General features: G+C 39.6%; 1 protein-coding gene across 1 annotated transcript; it reads right to left on the reverse strand.

Annotated features, from left to right (window-relative positions):
• Positions 1-1,778: 1,778 nt before the first annotated feature.
• Positions 1,779-19,055, reverse strand: LOC119724998. The gene is made up of 16 exons (XM_038196364.1): positions 18,980-19,055; positions 16,906-17,034; positions 15,826-16,191; positions 14,651-14,773; positions 13,280-13,645; positions 11,145-11,267; positions 9,289-9,660; positions 8,263-8,373; positions 7,005-7,166; positions 6,402-6,522; positions 5,662-5,733; positions 5,314-5,385; positions 4,605-4,676; positions 4,142-4,213; positions 3,667-3,750; positions 1,779-3,212 (listed from the first exon to the last, which is right to left on the reverse strand). Exons 1-16 carry the CDS (start codon positions 19,050-19,052, stop codon positions 2,042-2,044), a joined length of 3,489 nt encoding a protein of 1,162 aa, XP_038052292.1. The 5' UTR covers positions 19,053-19,055; the 3' UTR covers positions 1,779-2,041.
• Positions 19,056-19,935: the final 880 nt, after the last annotated feature.

Consider the following 19,935-nt stretch of genomic DNA (forward strand, 5'->3'; position numbering starts at 1 on the left):
AATAATTTGTGCAATTCAAAGGATAAGCCTTTTTCTTTAAAACGTTCATTGTTATTGTAAGGCCTATTGTAAGATGATTATTATAATGAAATGATTTGTACAATTCAAAGAATAAGCCCTTTTCTTTACAACGTTCATTGTTAATGTAAGGCCTACTGTATATAAAATAACATAAAAAATGGCAATTTAAAAAAAAGCTGCAATTAGTGATTAATAACAAGATTTTATTCCAAATATATAAAGGTACAATTTACCGTTGGAGTATAACGCTAAAGAGTTTCTGAATAGTGGATATAATAATAATAGTGGATATTAATATAAAGCGCACGTATCCACCAGGACTGGTGCTCAAGGCGCTACATCATTATTACCCCTGCTCATTGGGCACATAAAACATTCCAAATACCATCTCAGCTCCCTGGGGAGTATACAGCTCGATGCAGCCTGTTAGGCGCAAGGAAGCTAAATTCAATCACAATAACCATATCTGCCCTCACAGGTACCCATTTACTCCTGGGTGCAAAGAAGCAATGAGTGACAAAGTGCCTTGCCCAAGGGCACACGTACCATGACTCCGCGAGGACTCGAACCCACAACCTGCAGCTTTACCCGCAGACCACGAATCAGTGCCCTTAACCACGAGGCCACAGTACTCCACTGAATAAAGGAAGCCAATAAATGGAGGCCACATCATTAATATACCTGTACATGTACCATAATTTCTTGATTACTGACATATATTTTACCGAGCATAATACTTTTAAGTTACCAAAATAAAATTAGAAACTGAGTAAAGCTATAAAACATGTAAGATGATTATTATAATGAAATAATTTGTACAATTCAAAGGATAAGCCTTTTTCTTTACAACGTTCATTGTTATTGTAAGGCCTATTGTATATAAAATTGTAACATAAAAAACACGAGTTTGAAGAAAAAAAAGCTGCAAGAAATTCTTTTTAAAGGTAAATGGCACTGACGTCTTTATCTACATCTATTTTGGCGTTTGAAGTTACACATGCATCTTATTAATCTCAACTGAAGTTGTACTACTCTCGAGCTGCAATATGTACATGATTGCGGAAGACGCTTAGAGTCACACCAAGCCGAAAGAGCAGCACTGTGCCTTGAAAGTCGACATCGAGCAAGCGTGTGAGCCGCAATAGGTTAATTATATTTCGGTATTTAAAAGGTCTTAATTGTCACCATGACAACACCTTTAATATACCGAAATATAACCTATTGCGGCTCACACGCTTGCTAGATGCCCTGACTCGGCTGAAGATGGCAATGTAGCAGATGAGGATTACGGTGAAGCACAGACCGTAAACACTTACAACAACTACACAATACTGTTTGGCCAACGTTGCTTATTCAGACAGATTTTTGTTGTCTGCTATTGGCACAAGATAAGCAATGTGGGAGCATCGTGCTGGCCTCTGCACAGTTACAATTATGGTGAGGTCCTCAAGATGGGTCAGACACGTCTGACGGATGCATGATGACAGGTTCCCAAAACAAGTCCTATTCAGAGAGCTCACGACAGGAACATGTACGTACCGGACCTCATGGAAGATGTTTGAAATACATGTATGCCATCAAAGAGGATCTTAAAGCATTTGGGATCGACCAAAACTGGTCCTCCTCACAAAAGATGCAAGATGCTCAGAATCACACCAAGCTGTGAAGAGCAGATCTGCGCCGTGAAAGGCGACATCAGCGTTGTCCCCAATTGTCCACCAGGAAGGGGATGTAACGTGACCTTTTACTTTACCAAAATAAAACCAAAAACTGAGTACATGTGATTATATAGTATATAAAAGACTAGATGCAATATTATAATGTATACATTAATTTGTTGGTATTACTCTGTTTATAATTGTTAAACGTTTTGGAAATAAATCTGGCAGATTAACAAAAAAGATCCGGCAATAAGTAAATGTTGTTTTATAAACTGAATAACATGGCATCTTACTTTACAGCTATTTTGGGGTTGGAGGAAGTTATATTCTGCATCACCCCTATCATCTTTGCTATCGCCTTATAATTGGGTTTCTGAGGTCACAGTTTTCACAACAGGAACATTTGATCGGTTCTCTGAATTGGAACGAGCGTTCTTCATGGCCAGCTCATACTTCCTCCTTACAGAAGCAGCCTTCTGTTGTTGGTAGCACAGATCTGCAATGGTATAGAGGTAGGGGTTGAGAGAGGAGTTGATGGGAAGGATGAAAACGACAATCCAGGCATAGGCTTCCGTTGGTATCTCCACCACGCGGGCCTGTGACAGAATACCCATAATGATGACCGGTACCCAGCAGACAAAATCCGTCAGGATGATGGCGGCCATCTTGATGGCCAAACGCTGTTCATCGTCCCTGCTACTGCTGCTCACCTTCTTGCTCGATGCCCGGACTCGCCTGAAGATGGCAATGTAGCAGATGAGGATTACGGTGAAGCACAGAAGGTTGACCCCGAGGAACAGAGCGATGGAGAAGAACCAGGAAGCTCGGTAATCGACAGGATACGGTATCCCCACAGTGATGTTCGCCACGCCCCCAGCATCAATCTGCTGATCCACCACCTCGTATTCAGTAACTTTAGTCATCAGAGGCAACCCGATGCAAACATCAGAGAGGCCGTAAACATCAGATGAAGAGTCGGACGCAAGTATTGTCGGGACCAGTCCAATGATCATCGTACCAATCCAGACACACAATGCAGCAATCTGAGATGACTTTGGACGAAGATGGTAAGTGCTGAACGGGAAGACGATTGAAAGAAACCTGTCGATGCTGATGAGGGTGAGAAAGAACACAGAAGCCTCGGTGCCGATGATGGAAATAAACCCAGCAAACTTGCACGTAGGGCTCGTCCGCCATTCCATAGACATCGTAAAATAGCTCTTTCCGAAATACGCATCAGCACTGGCTATGATCAGCATGTACAACCCCATAAGGGCATCCGACACAGCTAGATTAAACACCAGGAAAGACTGAACGACTCGACTCTCTCTGCCCGCCGTCCTTTCCCGACATCGCCACACCATGACATAGATGTTGCCGACGAGGGCGCTAATACCAAGAATCCACATGAATACTTTGAGGACCATTTTAGGCATCAGTTCGCTGCACATGAAAAGTGGAGGCTGTGGCTCGAGCGTCTTGCACTTGGACGAGGGGAAGAAACAACACAGTCTGTGGTCATCTACATACCTGCCAGAAGACAAAAACCCAGAAAAGGTTACACAAAAACCCAAAAAAGGTTACATAGTGCAGACTGATTTAAATAATACATTCAATTGTTTCAAGGGCGGATCCAGAACACACATTTTTTTGGGGGGGGGGCCAAACAATTTTTTGGTCCCCCAGAAAAGGGGGCCAAAAAAATTACGGCGTGGGGTTCGGGGCCCGCTTAAGGGCCCCGAAAAAATTTTGGATTCTAGATGCTCTGTGGTGCGATCTGGGGCAATTTCTGACCACTTTAACCTATGTTTTTTTTAGGAAAAGATGGTGCTGTACTCATTGCCTGCCTTTATTGCGACGTCAAATAAAAAAATATGGGGTTTTTTTTTGGGGGGGGGGAGGCCATGGCGCCCTTTGTCCCCCCCCCCCTCCCCCGATACGCCCTTGAATGGTTTGGCGAGCAACTTATTATTATTATACTTACAACTCTGCCACAGTATCAAGTCCTTGAAATGCATTATCTTCTACTACAAGTGGTGGCAGGCCTTCGATGTGGCGGACAATTATCCTGAAATAAAGCATTGATGGTTGGTCAAAGTTTGCACCGAGTGAGGAATTCGTTTATTGAAGAATGAATTTATATCAGGAGAAGCATCTAGATAATTATGTATCAAACTAAAGATCTCCTATTCCATGCTTGTAGATGGACTTTGAACTTTAAGTTTTTACTTCCCCATTCAAACATGAATGCGAATGTGTGCATTGTTGTCAAGTTTGTGCTGACTGTCACTGCTGTGAATGTTAAGAGAAATAATGATCAACCAAAATTCATTGTCCTTTGTTTATTTGGTCAGATGGTGTCATTTTTGTTCATTGCTTTAGTGATAGATTGCAGTTGGAGGCCTCGACGTACAAATAATTTGTCAATATGAGAATTTTTTAGCAACAAAAGTACTCACAACGTTTTCACCTGGCTGAGACCAGAAAATGCATTGGACTTGATTCTCGTCAACGGCACATCAAAAATTGTGCTGAAAGTCAACAGAAGTATGGAAATCAACTTTAATTTGCAAAACAACACCGTCCGCTAAATAACTAATAACACTTCCCTCACAGAGGGAGCATGTAGCTCTCAGGAAAAGTTGGGGGGGTGCTTTGAGGGTTCGAGTCTCAGGCGTGGCTGCTATTGGGTCTGGGGGTGTTCCCCATGAAAATGTTTGACATCTAAGATGCGCTCTCCTGCATTCTAAGGCCAATATATAATACATTTTGAATTAAATCATTTAGCATAGCTTGCCCTTAAAATCTTGCCAATTTTTTAGGTCAATTTGCAAGCTCAGTTTAATCCTGAGTCAAAACGATGTGGGGGGGGGGGGAGGCACACCAACAGGTATGCCTTGTCAGACCGCTGCTGTTACTTACATTCCCCGTAGACTAGACAATTCCTTCATGGCAGAACCTTGCAGCTCAGTTATCAATGTGTTTGACAGGTCCCTGTAACACAACAGAGACAACATTTGAGTGATTTCAAAAGTCCACATGGAGCAACGAGAAATAACATTTACTAAATGATTCTGCAATCACCCTGAAAATCCCCCAAAATGCATTATTTTAATCATGGATATTCTTTTCTTGTATAATATTAATTTTGCCACAAATGAGTACAATGTGTGTTGAATTGTTGGAACAATCGCTCTAAGATATAAAGCCACTATTCCCTCAAAAAACACAAACCGCTTTTTCCTGTACTGCAAAATATGCTTTGAAAGGGAGGCCCACAAATAAATAATCATAATTTTGGCTCATTCCAAAGTTTTTATACCCATGCACAAAGAAAAAATCCAAAGAAAATATCAGCTCCCTGTACAGTTTGAAGCTACCATTTCAGTGCAAAGCAGCTAAAATCAATCCCAATGACCACCTCTGCCTGCAGTCACAGGTACCCATTTACTTCTGGGTAGGGAGAAGAAATGAGTGACAAAGTGTCATGCCAATGGACACACGCACTGTAACCCAGGCTGGACTCGAACCCACAACCTGCAGAATAATACGCACAGACTACGAGTTCAATGCTCCAGACCACTAGGCCACGGTGCATTCACAAAAAACTTCAGAAAAGATTTTAACTTACAGCCACAACAGGTTTTCCAGGCCGTCAAATGTGTGTTCCTGAATCTCGGTTATGCGATTGTTTTTTAATGACCTATTGATTAAAATATATATTTTTAAAAAGTTACGTAGTTATAACTAAGGTGACTACAATTAAAGGTCAGAAAGAAACATCATCAAGAATATACAAATAAAGAAGCGAGTGACTGAAAAATGGCAATCCCAAAACTGACATTAGAATAACTGAGATTATTAAAGACAAAAGTCAAAACTTATTTTGAAATTATCTTGACTTCATAACCAGAAAGAAATTGTATTATTTTATAAGCCAAAAAATCTTCAGAGCACCAAAATGCTTGCCACTACTCACAACACTTTGAGATGTGATATCGCTTTGAACACTCCCTGGTCCAGCTTACTAATGTTGACTCCGGAGAGCTGACTATGGATTGAGGAAAAATAAAATTCAAGACATTTCGCTCCGTTGGAAGTCAGATGTTTTATACAAATCTGTAACAACATACTTTCTGGGAACAGACAGTACAAACTTACCACGTTTATTGAAGCAATTTATTAAGGTAGAATGCAACATTTAACAGACATTAACTCAAGGTTTACATCGCGGTATACCTTGGGGCTTACCGCTAGGTTTACTTCAAAGTTTACCTGGATGTTTGCCTTGAGGTTTAACTCAAGGTCTACCACGAGGTCTACCTGGAGGTTTGCCTCGAGGCCAACCTCGACGTTTTATACCTCGCATTTACCTCGAGGTTTACCCTTGGAATTTGCCTAGAGGGGCTAGGTCTACCTGGAGGTTTAATACCTCTATATGTTAACCTCGAGGTTTACGTAGGCTTTATGGGTTTTCAATACGGTTTACCCTGGGGTTTAACCTCAATTAGTTACCGCATAAACTTGTGCATTCATCAGCTCTAAGCAACTAATTAGGGGTTTCAAAATGTGAACATATAAAAGAGAACACGTGAACTTAGCCTACTTCAATAATCTCGTAATCAATTTTGTTTGTTCCCCAAATTTGCCTGTTTGCTCAAAAATGTGACCTTTCCCGAATTTCCTAGTCAAGAACTATTTTGGATGATGGCAACTTACAGAGTATGTGTTATTAGTGCCAAGCCCGCTAATGTCGAGGAATCCCAGCCATTGTTGCAATGGACTACCAAGTCTGTGCCCTTGTAGCTACACTCGCAACCAGCGGGACATCGCTTCATATCTATGATCGCAAGAGTACAGAGTTTTAATCAAGTTAGTCACAAAGTACAATATCAGGTCATAATTAGTCACGTCACAAGTTGGCTCACAAGTCAGATCACAAGTCGGGTCACAAGCAAGGTCACAGGTCAGCTCAAGCAAAGTCACAAGCAAGGTCACAAGTCAGCTCACAAGTCAGCTCACAAGTCAGATCACAAGCAAGGTCACAAGTCAGGCCAAAAGTCAGGTCGCAGGTCAGGTCACAAGTCAGGTCAGAAGTCTGGGTCCCAATCGGGTAAATAAAAATCAGGTCACAAGTCAGTTCCGAAATCGGGTCACAATCGGGTATACAAGTCAGGTTAGAAGTCGGGTCACAATCGGGTACATACAAGTCATGTCACAAGTCAGTTCCAAAATCGGGTCACAATCGGGTTTACAAATCAGGTCACAAGTTGGGTCACAAGTCAGGTCACAAGTCCGGTCACGCAGGTCAAGTGAACATACCGCACTGAATTTCGTCGTCAGACTCTGGGCAGTTCTCCTCTCCGTCACAAACTTGCGCCAGTGGAATGCACTGCGCCTGAGAACGGTTGCCAGTGAAGGAAGAAGACATTGAACTGGTGTTGAGGTTGTTGCACTTGTAGGAACCTGGGCAGAAGATGTCGTCTGTTGCAAAAAAAATATGGGAGGGAATACATAATGAAATCTGAGAAGTTGAATACTCACTCGTCGATCTACGTCTTTATGACACAACGTTTTGTTTGACAATGAGGCTACAACATTACAGATGGCTCTCAGTATACGTGGAGTCAAACCGCGAGCGATGTACCTGCGTGCAGTGCTGTAGCTGGGCTCATCACAAATTCTATTACAAGTCCAGTCCCAAGTCGCGACTGGCGCTGACACTTGCCTTCTACTTTTGTGGCCCAGGTCCCAAGTCTACATGTGTATGGATTCCCCCGTATTTAAACCATTAGTCCCAGTGCTATTATATGTTACTCATTATACCGCCCCAATCCACCCCTGCACTGTATGGCTTTGATGGGTTTACCAAGGAGTAAATACAATGTAATACATGTTATAATGGGTTATCTGAGGCTTGCGAGCTACAGTGAAATTCCTCGTAGAATTTCTCTGACAGAATCCTATTTTATTTCTGTTTACAATAGCTTCTTTACCTATTTTTTGACCTATTTTCTCCTAGAAAATAGGTAAAAAATATATTGTATTCCTATTACATCAGAATAAGTAGGTACATATGCATAATTTTATCTCTATTTTTCTTGTCGCCATCCTATATTATTTTTTAATTTTTTTTAAACAGTATGCTATTTTTCGACTATTTTTTGGAGACTGAAAAATTTTCACAAGATCCACAGACTATTTTGTTTTCTATTTTGTGGGAATGAGAATACTTCATGTACATAACGTGTACGTATAACAACTCGCAACCATTGTTTGGGAAGACGCCATTTTCGGAAACAAGTTTCCTATTTAAAAAAAATAATAGCATCCAATTCTTAAAAAATAGCAACCTACTTTACCACTATCTTACCTCTATTTCTTTTAAAGCAATTTCTTTCACTATTCATTTTTTCCTATTTTTGGGGTTGACGAAATACAATGAAAAAAAAAGATTTTTAAAACACATATTTTATAGGGAAAAAAACTGTTTTTTCTTTTTTTTTATGGACCCCTCTTAAAGAACCGTTGGTTCCATTACCGGAAATAAGTAAAAAAAACTTTGAGATGACAGACCCACCGCAATTAAGTTCATCTTCGTAATTTCTGCAGTCACGGTAACCATTGCAGCGGGAAGAATTGGTGACACAAAAGCCTTTGCCGCAATGGAACTCATTAGGTTGACACAATGCTAAAAAAAACCCAAGAATCACATGAATAATAAACTTATGCTACAGCTATTTCAGATTTGCCACAATTTTGGATATTTTGCTGTCATAATTGTTTTTCTTTGCCGCTTGTTTGTTTCTATTTCAGGGACATGACATAGGCAAAGATTTTCAACAAATGTTGGGTTCACAATGTTTTATCAGAAAATCTTTAAACTGAACAGTGGCTTCCTGAAATGACATCACAGCAACAGCGCCCATATTTGTCAAGAAAAGCATGGACAATTTGAAATGTAAAAAAAAGGTGCCTTCAAATATAAAATTAAATAAATTTGATGTCGAATAGTTTTCAAAAATTCAAGAGGAGTAGAAAGTTGCACTAAGTGTGAGCCCAAATAAAATTCATGTTATGAGCACGTGCTAATGCCCATTATTGTATAATAAAATAAAACAAAATATGGACGGTTCTGTCAATTAATGCATGCAATTGCTGTCATTTAAAAGTAATATAGTTGAATACGTTGAATTTTATATATGTAGTAATTTTATTCTAATGTGAAAATGAAAACTAAGGAACATAAATCAGAGACAAAGAAGGGGTTTTGCAAAAAATTCTCACAAGACTGCACACTGAGAATGGCTGTGATACTTGGTACGGGTACAAGATTTATGATGATCGACTCACTGCAATATCTTCCACATACTGTACAAAAAGAGCGATATTGAATATGGGTCAAAGAGGTATGGTTGTGCATTATTGCAATGGAGAATCCCCAACCTCGTTCCCCGTGGGTCCGATCTTGTTGTGCCATATTGTTTCCCATCATGCCATACGCAATCAGTGAAGGAACGGAGGAACGCACACGCGCCAATGGAGTCGAGGCTGGAGAATCCCCACCAGCCTAAACACTGGCCTTGACAATGGGCACCAGACTTACCCTCCAAATCCTCTTCTTTGATATGATTTATCAGAATAGAGAACCCTCGACGTGCGATGGTTAGATCCGTCTTCATTTCCAACATGAGAACTCCGTCATCATGACGCCACGTCACCGTCCGCCTCGAGACATCCGCCCCCGTAAGACGGAAGCGCTCTTTGGGATCCTCCCCATTCCTAAGAAAAACGACATCCAAATAATCGTACGGTTCCTCCATTTCAAAATCCTTGATCCGCATGGTGACAAGTTGCTTCGATTGACCTTTGATGAGCCAGCTGCAGTTGCGGTTATTCGGGTACCCGTCTGGGTAGCGCGGTGAATTGAGGTTAATGAGATCTATGTCGACGCCGATGTTACGCGGTCCACAGTCATCTGTTTTTAAGTAACAATAAAAAATAATGGTACAGTTCAGAACTGAATGAATTCCTGAAGTACGGAGTCCGGACAGGTAGAAAGGACAGCAGTTTGGTACAAGTAGTATGGATGCAGTACTTTATCGATTGCCGAAGATCACAAGTGCAATATCACACATTTGTCGCCAGCACATCACACGCCAATTAATTCACAAGTAATTAACAGGGGATGAAAATTAATAACAAAGGAATGCCTTGAATTGTGACTATTCATTGGTATAGCTTTTAGTTGACCAGGGACTGGATGGCATCTTTTCTGTTTTACACATTTATCACAGCTGGGCCCATTTCTTGTCTCTGCTTACCGTATGCAAAAAGTCCCTGCTAACCGTAGCAGAAAATTCTGTGCTTACGGGTGCACACCGGTAAATCGATCCGCCAAGCTCATGAATAAAAGTTATACCCTCAAAATATTCTATATTAGAGAGTTCTGAGCGCCGTAAAATTGGGGAATTGAAGAGATATGGTAATGAACCTCTGGCCCGGACTTGGGGCTTCCAATTCTGAGCATTTTGGATGCTATTGGGCTCGAAAGTGGCGCTATTTTGCCATGTTGTGGAGGGATCGTTTTTCAAGATGGCTACTTTTCCGCTTATGGGAAAATAGGGGTCGTCTTCTTTGGGTGAAAATATCTCGAAAAGTCAATGGTCAACCCACCAAAAATTGAAAAGAAAACGAAAGATGACATGTTGATTATCATTTTTCTGTGCAGCTTGAATACCTGTGAGAGTTTAGAGTATTTTTAAAAGAATTTTGAAGTATGGGCATTTAGCACTAGTGTCTATGGGAGTTTATTTGCAGGTATGCACCCTTACGGTGAGCGAATTTCACGCGTTACATAGCGAGGAATTTTGGCTTCTGCACATGCGTACATCCCGTAACTAAGGATTCTTACCTACAGGGTTAGCACAAAATTGTTGTGCTAGCGCGGTTAGCACAAAATGGTGATCGTAAGCGCGGATTTCTGTGGTTAGCAGAGCCAAGAAATTGGGCCCAGATGATGCAGCATGGGCCTCTTAAAGGAATTATGGTCATTTGATTTAGTTGCGTTTTGTTCATTTCCATTAATAATAATACCACTCAAACTCAAAAGAAGAATGTCAAAACTTTACCACGTGAAGTCTCAACTCAGTGGAAATAATACTTTTGGAGAAAACAGTGAACAAAAAACATGCACAACCTTTTGATCGCGAAACACGATACCGTCAAAAGACCGTCAAAAGAACTTTCAACTGTTGAAAATCGCTTATACAGTACTTGATTTCTTCTAAATAACAGCAAGCTGTATTGAATAATTTCACGGGGTGTTACGTACCGGTGTACACGATCTTTAGTAAGCTTTTTGATAATACTTCTGTATTTTTGAGATAATGCCAATGATCCTGCATGCTCTTAACAGAAAGCAGTTGCGAAACGATTAATGAATCCATATTATATGCTTACCGCAATAAAATTCATCTGATCCATCTGGGCACAGTGCAAAGCGATCACAGGTGACGTCATGTCCCAAACAAATCAAGCCAGATGAGTTATCCTTGCATTTAAATTCATTTTGTCTGCAAGAAACTGCAGCAACAGAGCAAAGAGAAATACAAATGTTAAGTTATGCAGTAAATTCTTCAAACTTTACAAAACAGCAGCAATAACGCAGTAAGCACTATTTCACAGTGTACATTTCATTCACGTCACATTCGCAAACGTATAGTTGCGTTGCATATGCCTAAGTCTAGCTCCTACACAACAAATTGTGGTTTTGACTTTGTCTATTTGGGTAGCGGACGTTATACAGTGTACATAACAGGCTTTCAAACAGACCCGGCAGTTGAAAAAAGTAGAACAGAAGCATCAAAATTTCCAAAAAAAGGGACAAGTACTTTGGAGGATGAAATCAGGAAAAAGTGAAGGACTTCAGTAGTTTTCGTTGATACTCAATCCACCATCCACGGCATCATAAGCCTCATTTGGCATATTCTGTACTCACAACACTTGTGCTCCATCCTCAACTAAGCTCTTGGAAGTAGAACCCTTCATTATGTGATTTACATATGACAATTTGAAACACTGTTATGAAAAATACTCGATGTGATTTCATTTTTCGAAGTCATGGGACAAAAAAAGTAGGAAAAAGTAAGGAATTCAAGAAAAAGTTAGGATAAGTATAAGAAAAGGGTAAACTAGGATTATATGTCTGTTTGATGAACAGAACATAGGACTTTTCTGCATCATAATTTTTATGAGTTTATGGTTTGTTTTGTCCATTTTCAATCAGAAAACGTATATGCAAGAATATGGTTCCATGACTAAGTTCTCAAAACAATAGGACTTTAAAATATGCACCTTTAAGATGACGTCTCATGAACCACGATGACGCCATAATGACGCCACTCCAATTTTTGCCTGCAACACGTCCCTATCTATAATGTTCATACCAAATTCCAACCCAATCGCGCTTACAGTTTCAAGATATAAAATATTAAAATATACACATTTAGGATGACGTCACATGACCATTGATGATGTCATAATAAATAACATCACTTGTCTAGGGCCAACTTAACCTTAGTCTTTGTCTGTACCTAGTTTTAAGTCAATCAGCTTGCATTTTATGTCATATTTTGCTGGTAGGAAAAATGTAAAAATTAATAAAAATAATAAAAATTAGGTGATGACGTCATCATTACCACCAAGTTTTAAGATGATCGGACTTAGCATTAATATGTGATTTACGAAATAAGTTAGGTATATTGGCGGATTTAAATGGGATTAATGCCAGAATTAATTGAAAATAACATCTTATATGTCTATCTTGCCCCTCTGGTTCCAGAGATATAATAAATGCCGTTTTTCAAGATGGCTACCAGCCACCATTCTGAATGCTGAGGTCACGATGGTCCGAAATGTAATGAATACCATTTTAGCAGATTTGTCATGCCAGAAATAGTAGGAATCGACACTTCATTTATCGTTATGGCTCATCTGGTTCCCGAGATATCATTTGTTATGTATTTCAATATGGCGTCAGCGGCAATTTTGAAAAAAAATGCTATAAAAAGTTTGTCGTCACTTTTAAGAGGTGTATAGGAGCTTTTTTTCCCTTTGAATTGGTCCAATTTGTTAAATCCATCAAGAAAAAAAGGTATCCGCAACATGGTCACAGATTTCAGGAAAATGACTCTACTACATGTATAACGTTTCTTGTAAAACCAAGCCATAACTTTAATATCAGGAATGCCAGTGGTTTTGCTCTAGGGACAGAAAAAGAATAAATTAATTAATTCAAAATTAGCACAATCTCGAAGTATTTTGTGAAGTCTCGAAGTATAAACTGTTTTGTGGCCCATATCTTAAAAGCAACGATCATCCTTGTCCAAGATGTTTGAAATTATTATTGAAACGTTGAACACTAGCATATTTATACCAATTTTCATGAAATCATTCGTAATTACATATTACGCAAATGTAATTAGTTGTGTAGATCTGCGGTGAGCGACGTAAGTTACATGTATGCACTGTTCCGTAAAATCAGCTGAACAACAACTTAAGGAGACATTCCATTATCTTTTCAAGTTGCTACTTACCTTCATAGCTTTCTTGAGTGATGTTTACCTCGAATCCGATCCTGGTTACCGAAGAATCGCTGCTAAACTCCATCCATGCCGTGTGGTTATTGGAAACGGCGGTTAGACTCGTCAGGAAACCGCTAAAAAGACCAATAACAGAGTCACTATCGGAGGACTCGTGGCCGTTGCCAATGGTCAACGTGTCGCGTGTTTTCTCCGTATAGAACTCGGAGAAACGGAAGGCTATCGTGGAGCCTTCATCAACTGTGATGAACCAAATGCACCGGGCATTGTTGGGATAGCCGTATGGGAAATAAGGCGAAGTCAGTGTTTCTGAAGTCTGTGTTGAGTTGCTGAGGGTGATGTTGCTTTTTCCACATGGAACTGCGGAAGAAAATAGAACAGTTAACGAAAAATCAGAAAAATACAAGATTTCTTGTAAAACCAAACAATAAGTTTAATTTCAGGAATGCCAGTGGTTTTGCTCAAAAGACAGAAAAAGACTAAATTTAATAAGAATGTACACAAGCCCAAAGAACAAAACATTGTCTTTGGAAAACATGGATCCAAGGTGATTCTGATGCGGTATCCGGCCTGCGGCTAGGCGGGGATGTACTGTACGCTGCTGCACGAAAAGTTATGCATGGCTGGTTCGTAGCTACCTCGAAAGATTGAACATGATTTGAAGAATAAAAAATTGGCCATTGGTCACATTGCATGAAAGTGGAGAATTCACCGAAGTGTTTTTATTAAAACAACATTTCACAATAATGAAAGGTTTGCGGAAACACCATGTGCGAATAATTTCTCAACTAAGAGAATGGTTCTGAAAAGAACCAGAGGTATAAACTCGACGTTCCGGTCAGTATGCTCTGACCGTCTTCAGGAGAGTGAAGACGGTCAGAGCATACTGACCGGAACGTCGAGTTTATACCTCTGGTTCTTTTCAGAACCATTCTCTTAGTTGAGAAATTATTCGCACATGGTGTTTCCGCAAACCTTTCATTATTTAGTATCTCCACCATGCAAAGGCTCAAATCTTACTTAAGATTTCACAAAAAGAATGATTTTTGAAATAGAAAATGTGTTAATTTTCGAAAGAGAGAGTAACTTAGATTTATCCAGGATAACATATATTACATGTGCTATTTTAAAACTAAAGTGATGATAACAATAATGTGATGCTTGAATAACGCTTCATGTCATCTGTTTCAAAGATGGCAGGGGAATAAAAAAGAATTACATAGGCTATTTTCAGCAAGTTTTAGCTTCTTGATAATATCTCGGCATGCTACTTTTGGGATAAATTGAAAAGATCACATATGCCTTTAAGTTTGACAGAGTTTAAGTCAGTTGCAATGATGCCTCATGAATCCGAAATATGCTTACGGCAGTTAGATTCATCTGATCCATCTGGGCACAGTGTAAAACCATCACAGGTGTCGTCACGCGCCAAACAAATCAAGCCAGAGGATACATTCTGGCATGCAAATTCATCCTGTCCACAAGAACCTGCATGCAGCAAAGAGCAAAATAAATAACAGGTAACGTTCAGCAATCGATTCTCCAAACTTGGCACAGTGAACAGCAACTTATCAAGCAAAATATTGTGCATTTCATTAACGTCACATTTGGCAAACTCGTGTGCGTTGCATAAGTTTGCAATTTGCGCAACAAATTATGACTTTGGAATATGTACAATTAAAAAAAAAACAATCTAATTAGGCCTATTAGTCTGTATAGAGTATAAATTCTTTGGTCTCTGCCAACTTGTTAATGTGACGTGAGAAAATTAACGGCTTAAACGTACATGAGTAAGTATATATATATTATTTTATCATAAGATGGAATTTTGCGTCGGGGTGATATAAATCAAATTAGGTTTTGCCCTTCAACGACGTTTGAACACTGTATACTCAGTGTGTTACCTCCCGAGTGAAAGTTGGAAAAATTACTCGGGTGGGACTCGAACCAAACGTCGTTGAAGGGCAAAACCTGATTTGATTTGTATCACCCCGACGCAAAATTCGAAGATAGTTCATGCGGTACCCGCTGCTATGTACATCAGATTCGAACCAGCCAACCGATCATCTCGGTGGTCGAGTGGTAAGACTGACGTCTGCACTAGAAAGCAGGAGGTCTCGGGCTCGAGTCCCACCCGAATAATGTTTCCAACTTTCAATCGGGAGGTAACACACAGAGTATACAGTGTTCAAACGTCGTTGAAGGCAAAACTTAATTTGATTTCTTATTTTATCCTTGACACAAATTTGAGTGTGGCCGCCTGCTTCTGAAGAAGCCCCATTTTTTTTTTCAAAATTGCAAGCATAGCTGATTTAACAAATGCTTCGTGACGATGTCATAAAAGCAGCGATCATCCTTGTCCAAGATGTTTGAAATAATATTTAAAACGTTGAACAGCCTATCAATTTTCATGAAATCATTTACATGTAGTTGTTTAAATCTGCGGCGAGCGACATAAGTTGCATGTATGCCCTGTCCGTAAAATCAGCTGCACACCAACTTCAGGAGACATTCCATTATCTTTTCAAGTTGCTACTTACCTTCAGATCTTTCTTGAGTGATGTTTACCTCGAATCCGATCTCGGTTACCGAAGAATCGCTGGTAAACTCCATCCATGCCGTGTGGTTATTGGAAAAGACGGCTAGACTCTTCAGAGAACTGCTAAAACGACCAATAACAGAGTCACCATCGGAGGACTCGTGGCCGTTGCCAATGGTCAACGTGTCCCATTTTCGCTCCGTGTTGAACACGGAGAAACGGAAGGCTATCGTGGAGCCTTCATCAACTGTGATGAACCAAATGCACCGGGCATTTTTGGGATAGTTGTTTGGGTAATAAGGCGAAGTCAGTGTTTCTGAAGTCTGGGTTGAGTTGTTGAGAGTGATGTTTCTTTTGCCGCAATAACCTGTAGAAGATAAATAAGAATGTGAATGAAAAATCACAAGAAGGACTAAAGTTTCTTGTAAAACCAAACCATAACTCTAATTTCAGGAATGCCAGTGGTTTTGCTCAAAGGACAGAAAAAGACTAAATTTAATCAGAATGTTCTCAAGCCTGAATTATAAAACATTGTCTTTGGATAACATGGATCCGAGGTGATTCTGATGCGGTATCCGGCCTGCGACTAGGCGGTGATGTACTGTACGCTGCTGAACGGAAAGTTGATGTCTGGTTCGTAGCTACCTCAAAGATTGAACATGATTTGAAGAATGAAAAATTGGCCATTGGTCACATTACATGAAAGTGGAGAATTCACCGAAGTGTTTTTATTAAAACAAGATTTCACAAAAAGAATGATTTTTGAAATAGAAAATGTGTTAATTTTCAAAAGGGAGGGTAACTTAGATTTATCCAGGGTAACATATTTTACATGTGCTATTTTAAAACTAAAGTGATGATAACAATAATGTGATGCTTAAATAACGCTTAATGTCATCTGTTTCAAAGATGGCAGGGGAATAAAAAAGAATTACATAGGCTATGTTGAGCAAGTGTTAGCTTCTTGATAATAGTTTGGCATGCTACTTTTGGAATAAATTGAAAAGATCAAACATGCCTTTAAGTTTAACAGGGTTTAAGTCAGTTGCAATGCTGCTTCATGAATCCGAAATATGCTTACGGCAGTTAGATTCATCTGATCCATCTGGGCACAGTGTAAAGCCATCACCATCACAGGTGTCGTTAAGTGCCAAACAAATCAAGCCAGAGGATTCATCCTGGCATGCAAATTCATCCTGTCCACAAGAACCTGCATGCAGCAAAGAGCAGAATAAATAACAGGTAACGTTTGCAATCGATTCTCCAAACTTGGCACAGTGAACAGCAACTTATCAAGCAAAATATTGTGCATTTCATTAACGTCACATTTGGCAAACTCGTGTGCGTTGCATAAGTTTGCAATTTGCGCAACAAATTATGACTTTGGAATATGTACAATTAAAAAAAAAAAACAATCTAATTAGGCCTATTAGTCTGTATAGAGTATAAATTCTTTGGTCTCTGCCAACTTGTTAATGTGACGTGAGAAAATTAACGGCTTAAACGTACATGAGTAAGTATATTTATATTATTTTATCACAAGATGGAATTTTGCGTCGGGGTGATATAAATCAAATTAGGTTTTGCCCTTCAACGACGTTTGAACACTGTATACTCAGTGTGTTACCTCCCGAGTGAAAGTTGGAAAAATTACTTGGGTGGGACTCGAACCAAACGTCGTTGAAGGGCAAAACCTGATTTGATTTGTATCAACCCGACGCAAAATTCGAAGATAGTTTTTTCATTTCATTTCATTTCAGAAACATTTATTTCCACATGAATAAGCACTTTAGAAAACAAAACAATTGTTACATGAAAACTACTAAGTGGAGGCATTACACAAGAAGCCGAAGCTTATAAACGGAATGCCTTAAACACAACAAAATATATCAAGAGGGCGCAAACAGAGCTAAGTAAACATATATGGGACTTAAAGGACGAAGGGAAAGACTATGAAATCAAATGGGACATAGTTCTGAAAGCACTGCCATACTCTAACGTAAACAAGAGATGCAATTTGTGTATAGCAGAGAAGTACATAATCATATGTAGGCCAGATCTAGGTACACTGAATAAGAGAAGCGAAATCGTCTCCAAGTGCAGGCATCGAGACAGATGTGTTCTTACTTCAGTGACGTAAACGCGTACTAACTTCAATGACGTAACGCGCGTAACGCGTGCGCGCGCTTGATTCGAAATAAGGTAAGATGCTACTTGTATTCTATTTTTCGTCATTCTGCTGATGAGTGCCTTATGGTACGAAACAGTCTGTTCAGAAAGAGAATATTCTGAATTTATTGCATATATATATATATATATATATATAAACAATACTGAAAAGGGAAGACTAAATTCAAAAGACAAAACATAACAAAACAAAACAATGAAACAGAAACAGACAAACAAACGGAGTGGACGTAAACTTAATAAACTTTACAGACGGACATACGAAACATACTAGTGATACAACGACACAGTTTATAAAATGGATGATGCAGGCAAAACAAAGCACAATTAAAGCAAACGGTATGAATGTAGAAAAACCAACAAAAGACAAAGCAAACTATGCTATATACTGGGAGATAAGATGGTTCTTGAAAGTGGTTTTAAATCGGCCAACAGAGGACTGCGATTTCATGCGGTACCCGCTGCTATGTACATCAGATTCGAACCAGCCAACCGATCATCTCGGTGGTCGAGTGGTAAGACGTCTGCACTAGAAAGCAGGAGGTCTCGGGCTCGAGTCCCACCCGAATAATGTTTCCAACTTTCAATCGGGAGGTAACACACAGAGTATACAGTGTTCAAACGTCGTTGAAGGCAAAACTTAATTTGATTTCTTATTTTATCCTTGACACAAATTTGAGTGTGGCCGCCTGCTTCTGAAGAAGTCACATTTTTTTTTCAAAATTGCAAGCATAGCTGATTTAACAAATGCTTCGTGACGATGTCATAAAAGCAGCGATCATCCTTGTCCAAGATGTTTGAAATAATATTTAAAACGTTGAACAGCCTATCAATTTTCATGAAATCATTTACATGTAGTTGTTTAAATCTGCGGCGAGCGACATAAGTTGCATGTATGCCCTGTCCGTAAAATCAGCTGCACACCAACTTCAGGAGACATTCCATTATCTTTTCAAGTTGTTACTTACCTTCAGATCTTTCTTGAGTGATGTTTACCTCGAATCCGATCTCGGTTACCGAAGAATCGCTGGTAAACTCCATCCATGCCGTGTGGTCATTGGAAATGACGGCTAGACTCTTCAGAGAACTGCTAAAACGACCAATAACAGAGTCACCATCGGAGGACTCGTGGCCGTTGCCAATGGTCAACGTGTCCCATTTTCGCTCCGTGTTGAACACGGAGAAACGGAAGGCTATCGTGGAGCCTTCATCAACTGTGATGAACCAAATGCACCGGTCATTGTCGGGATACTTGTTTGGGTAATAAGGCGAAGTCAGTGTTTCTGAAGTCTGCGTTGAGTTGCTGAGGGTGATGTTACTTTTTCCACATGGAACTGCAGAAGAAAATAAAACAGTTAATGAAAAATCAGAAAAATCCAAGGTTTCTTGTAAAACCAAACAATAAGTTTGATTTCAGGAATGCCAGTGGTTTTGCTCAAAAGACAGAAAAAGACTAAATTTAATCAGAATGTTCTCAAGCCTGAATTATAAAACATTGTCTTTGGATAACATGGATCCGAGGTGATTCTGATGCGGTATCCGGCCTGCGACTAGGCGGTGATGTACTGTACGCTGCTGAACGGAAAGTTGATGTCTGGTTCGTAGCTACCTCGAAAGATTGAACGTGATTTGAAGAATGAAAAATTGGCCATTGGTCACATTGCATGAAAGTGGAGAATTCACCGAAGTGTTTTTATTCAAACAACATTTCACAAAAGGAATGATTCTTGTTTAAAACAAGATTTCACAAAAGGAATGATTCTTGAAATAGAAAATGTGTTGAATTTCGAAAGAGAGGGTAACTTAGATTTAGCTAGGGTAACATATTTTACATGTGCTACTTTAAAACTAAAGTGATGATAACAATAATGTGATGCTTGAATAACGCTCAAAGTCATCTGTTTCAAAGATGTGGGAGAGAAAA

This window comes from Patiria miniata, unplaced genomic scaffold (genome assembly GCF_015706575.1).
Source record: "Patiria miniata isolate m_02_andy unplaced genomic scaffold, ASM1570657v1 HiC_scaffold_18, whole genome shotgun sequence".
Classification (NCBI taxonomy): domain Eukaryota; kingdom Metazoa; phylum Echinodermata; class Asteroidea; order Valvatida; family Asterinidae; genus Patiria; species Patiria miniata.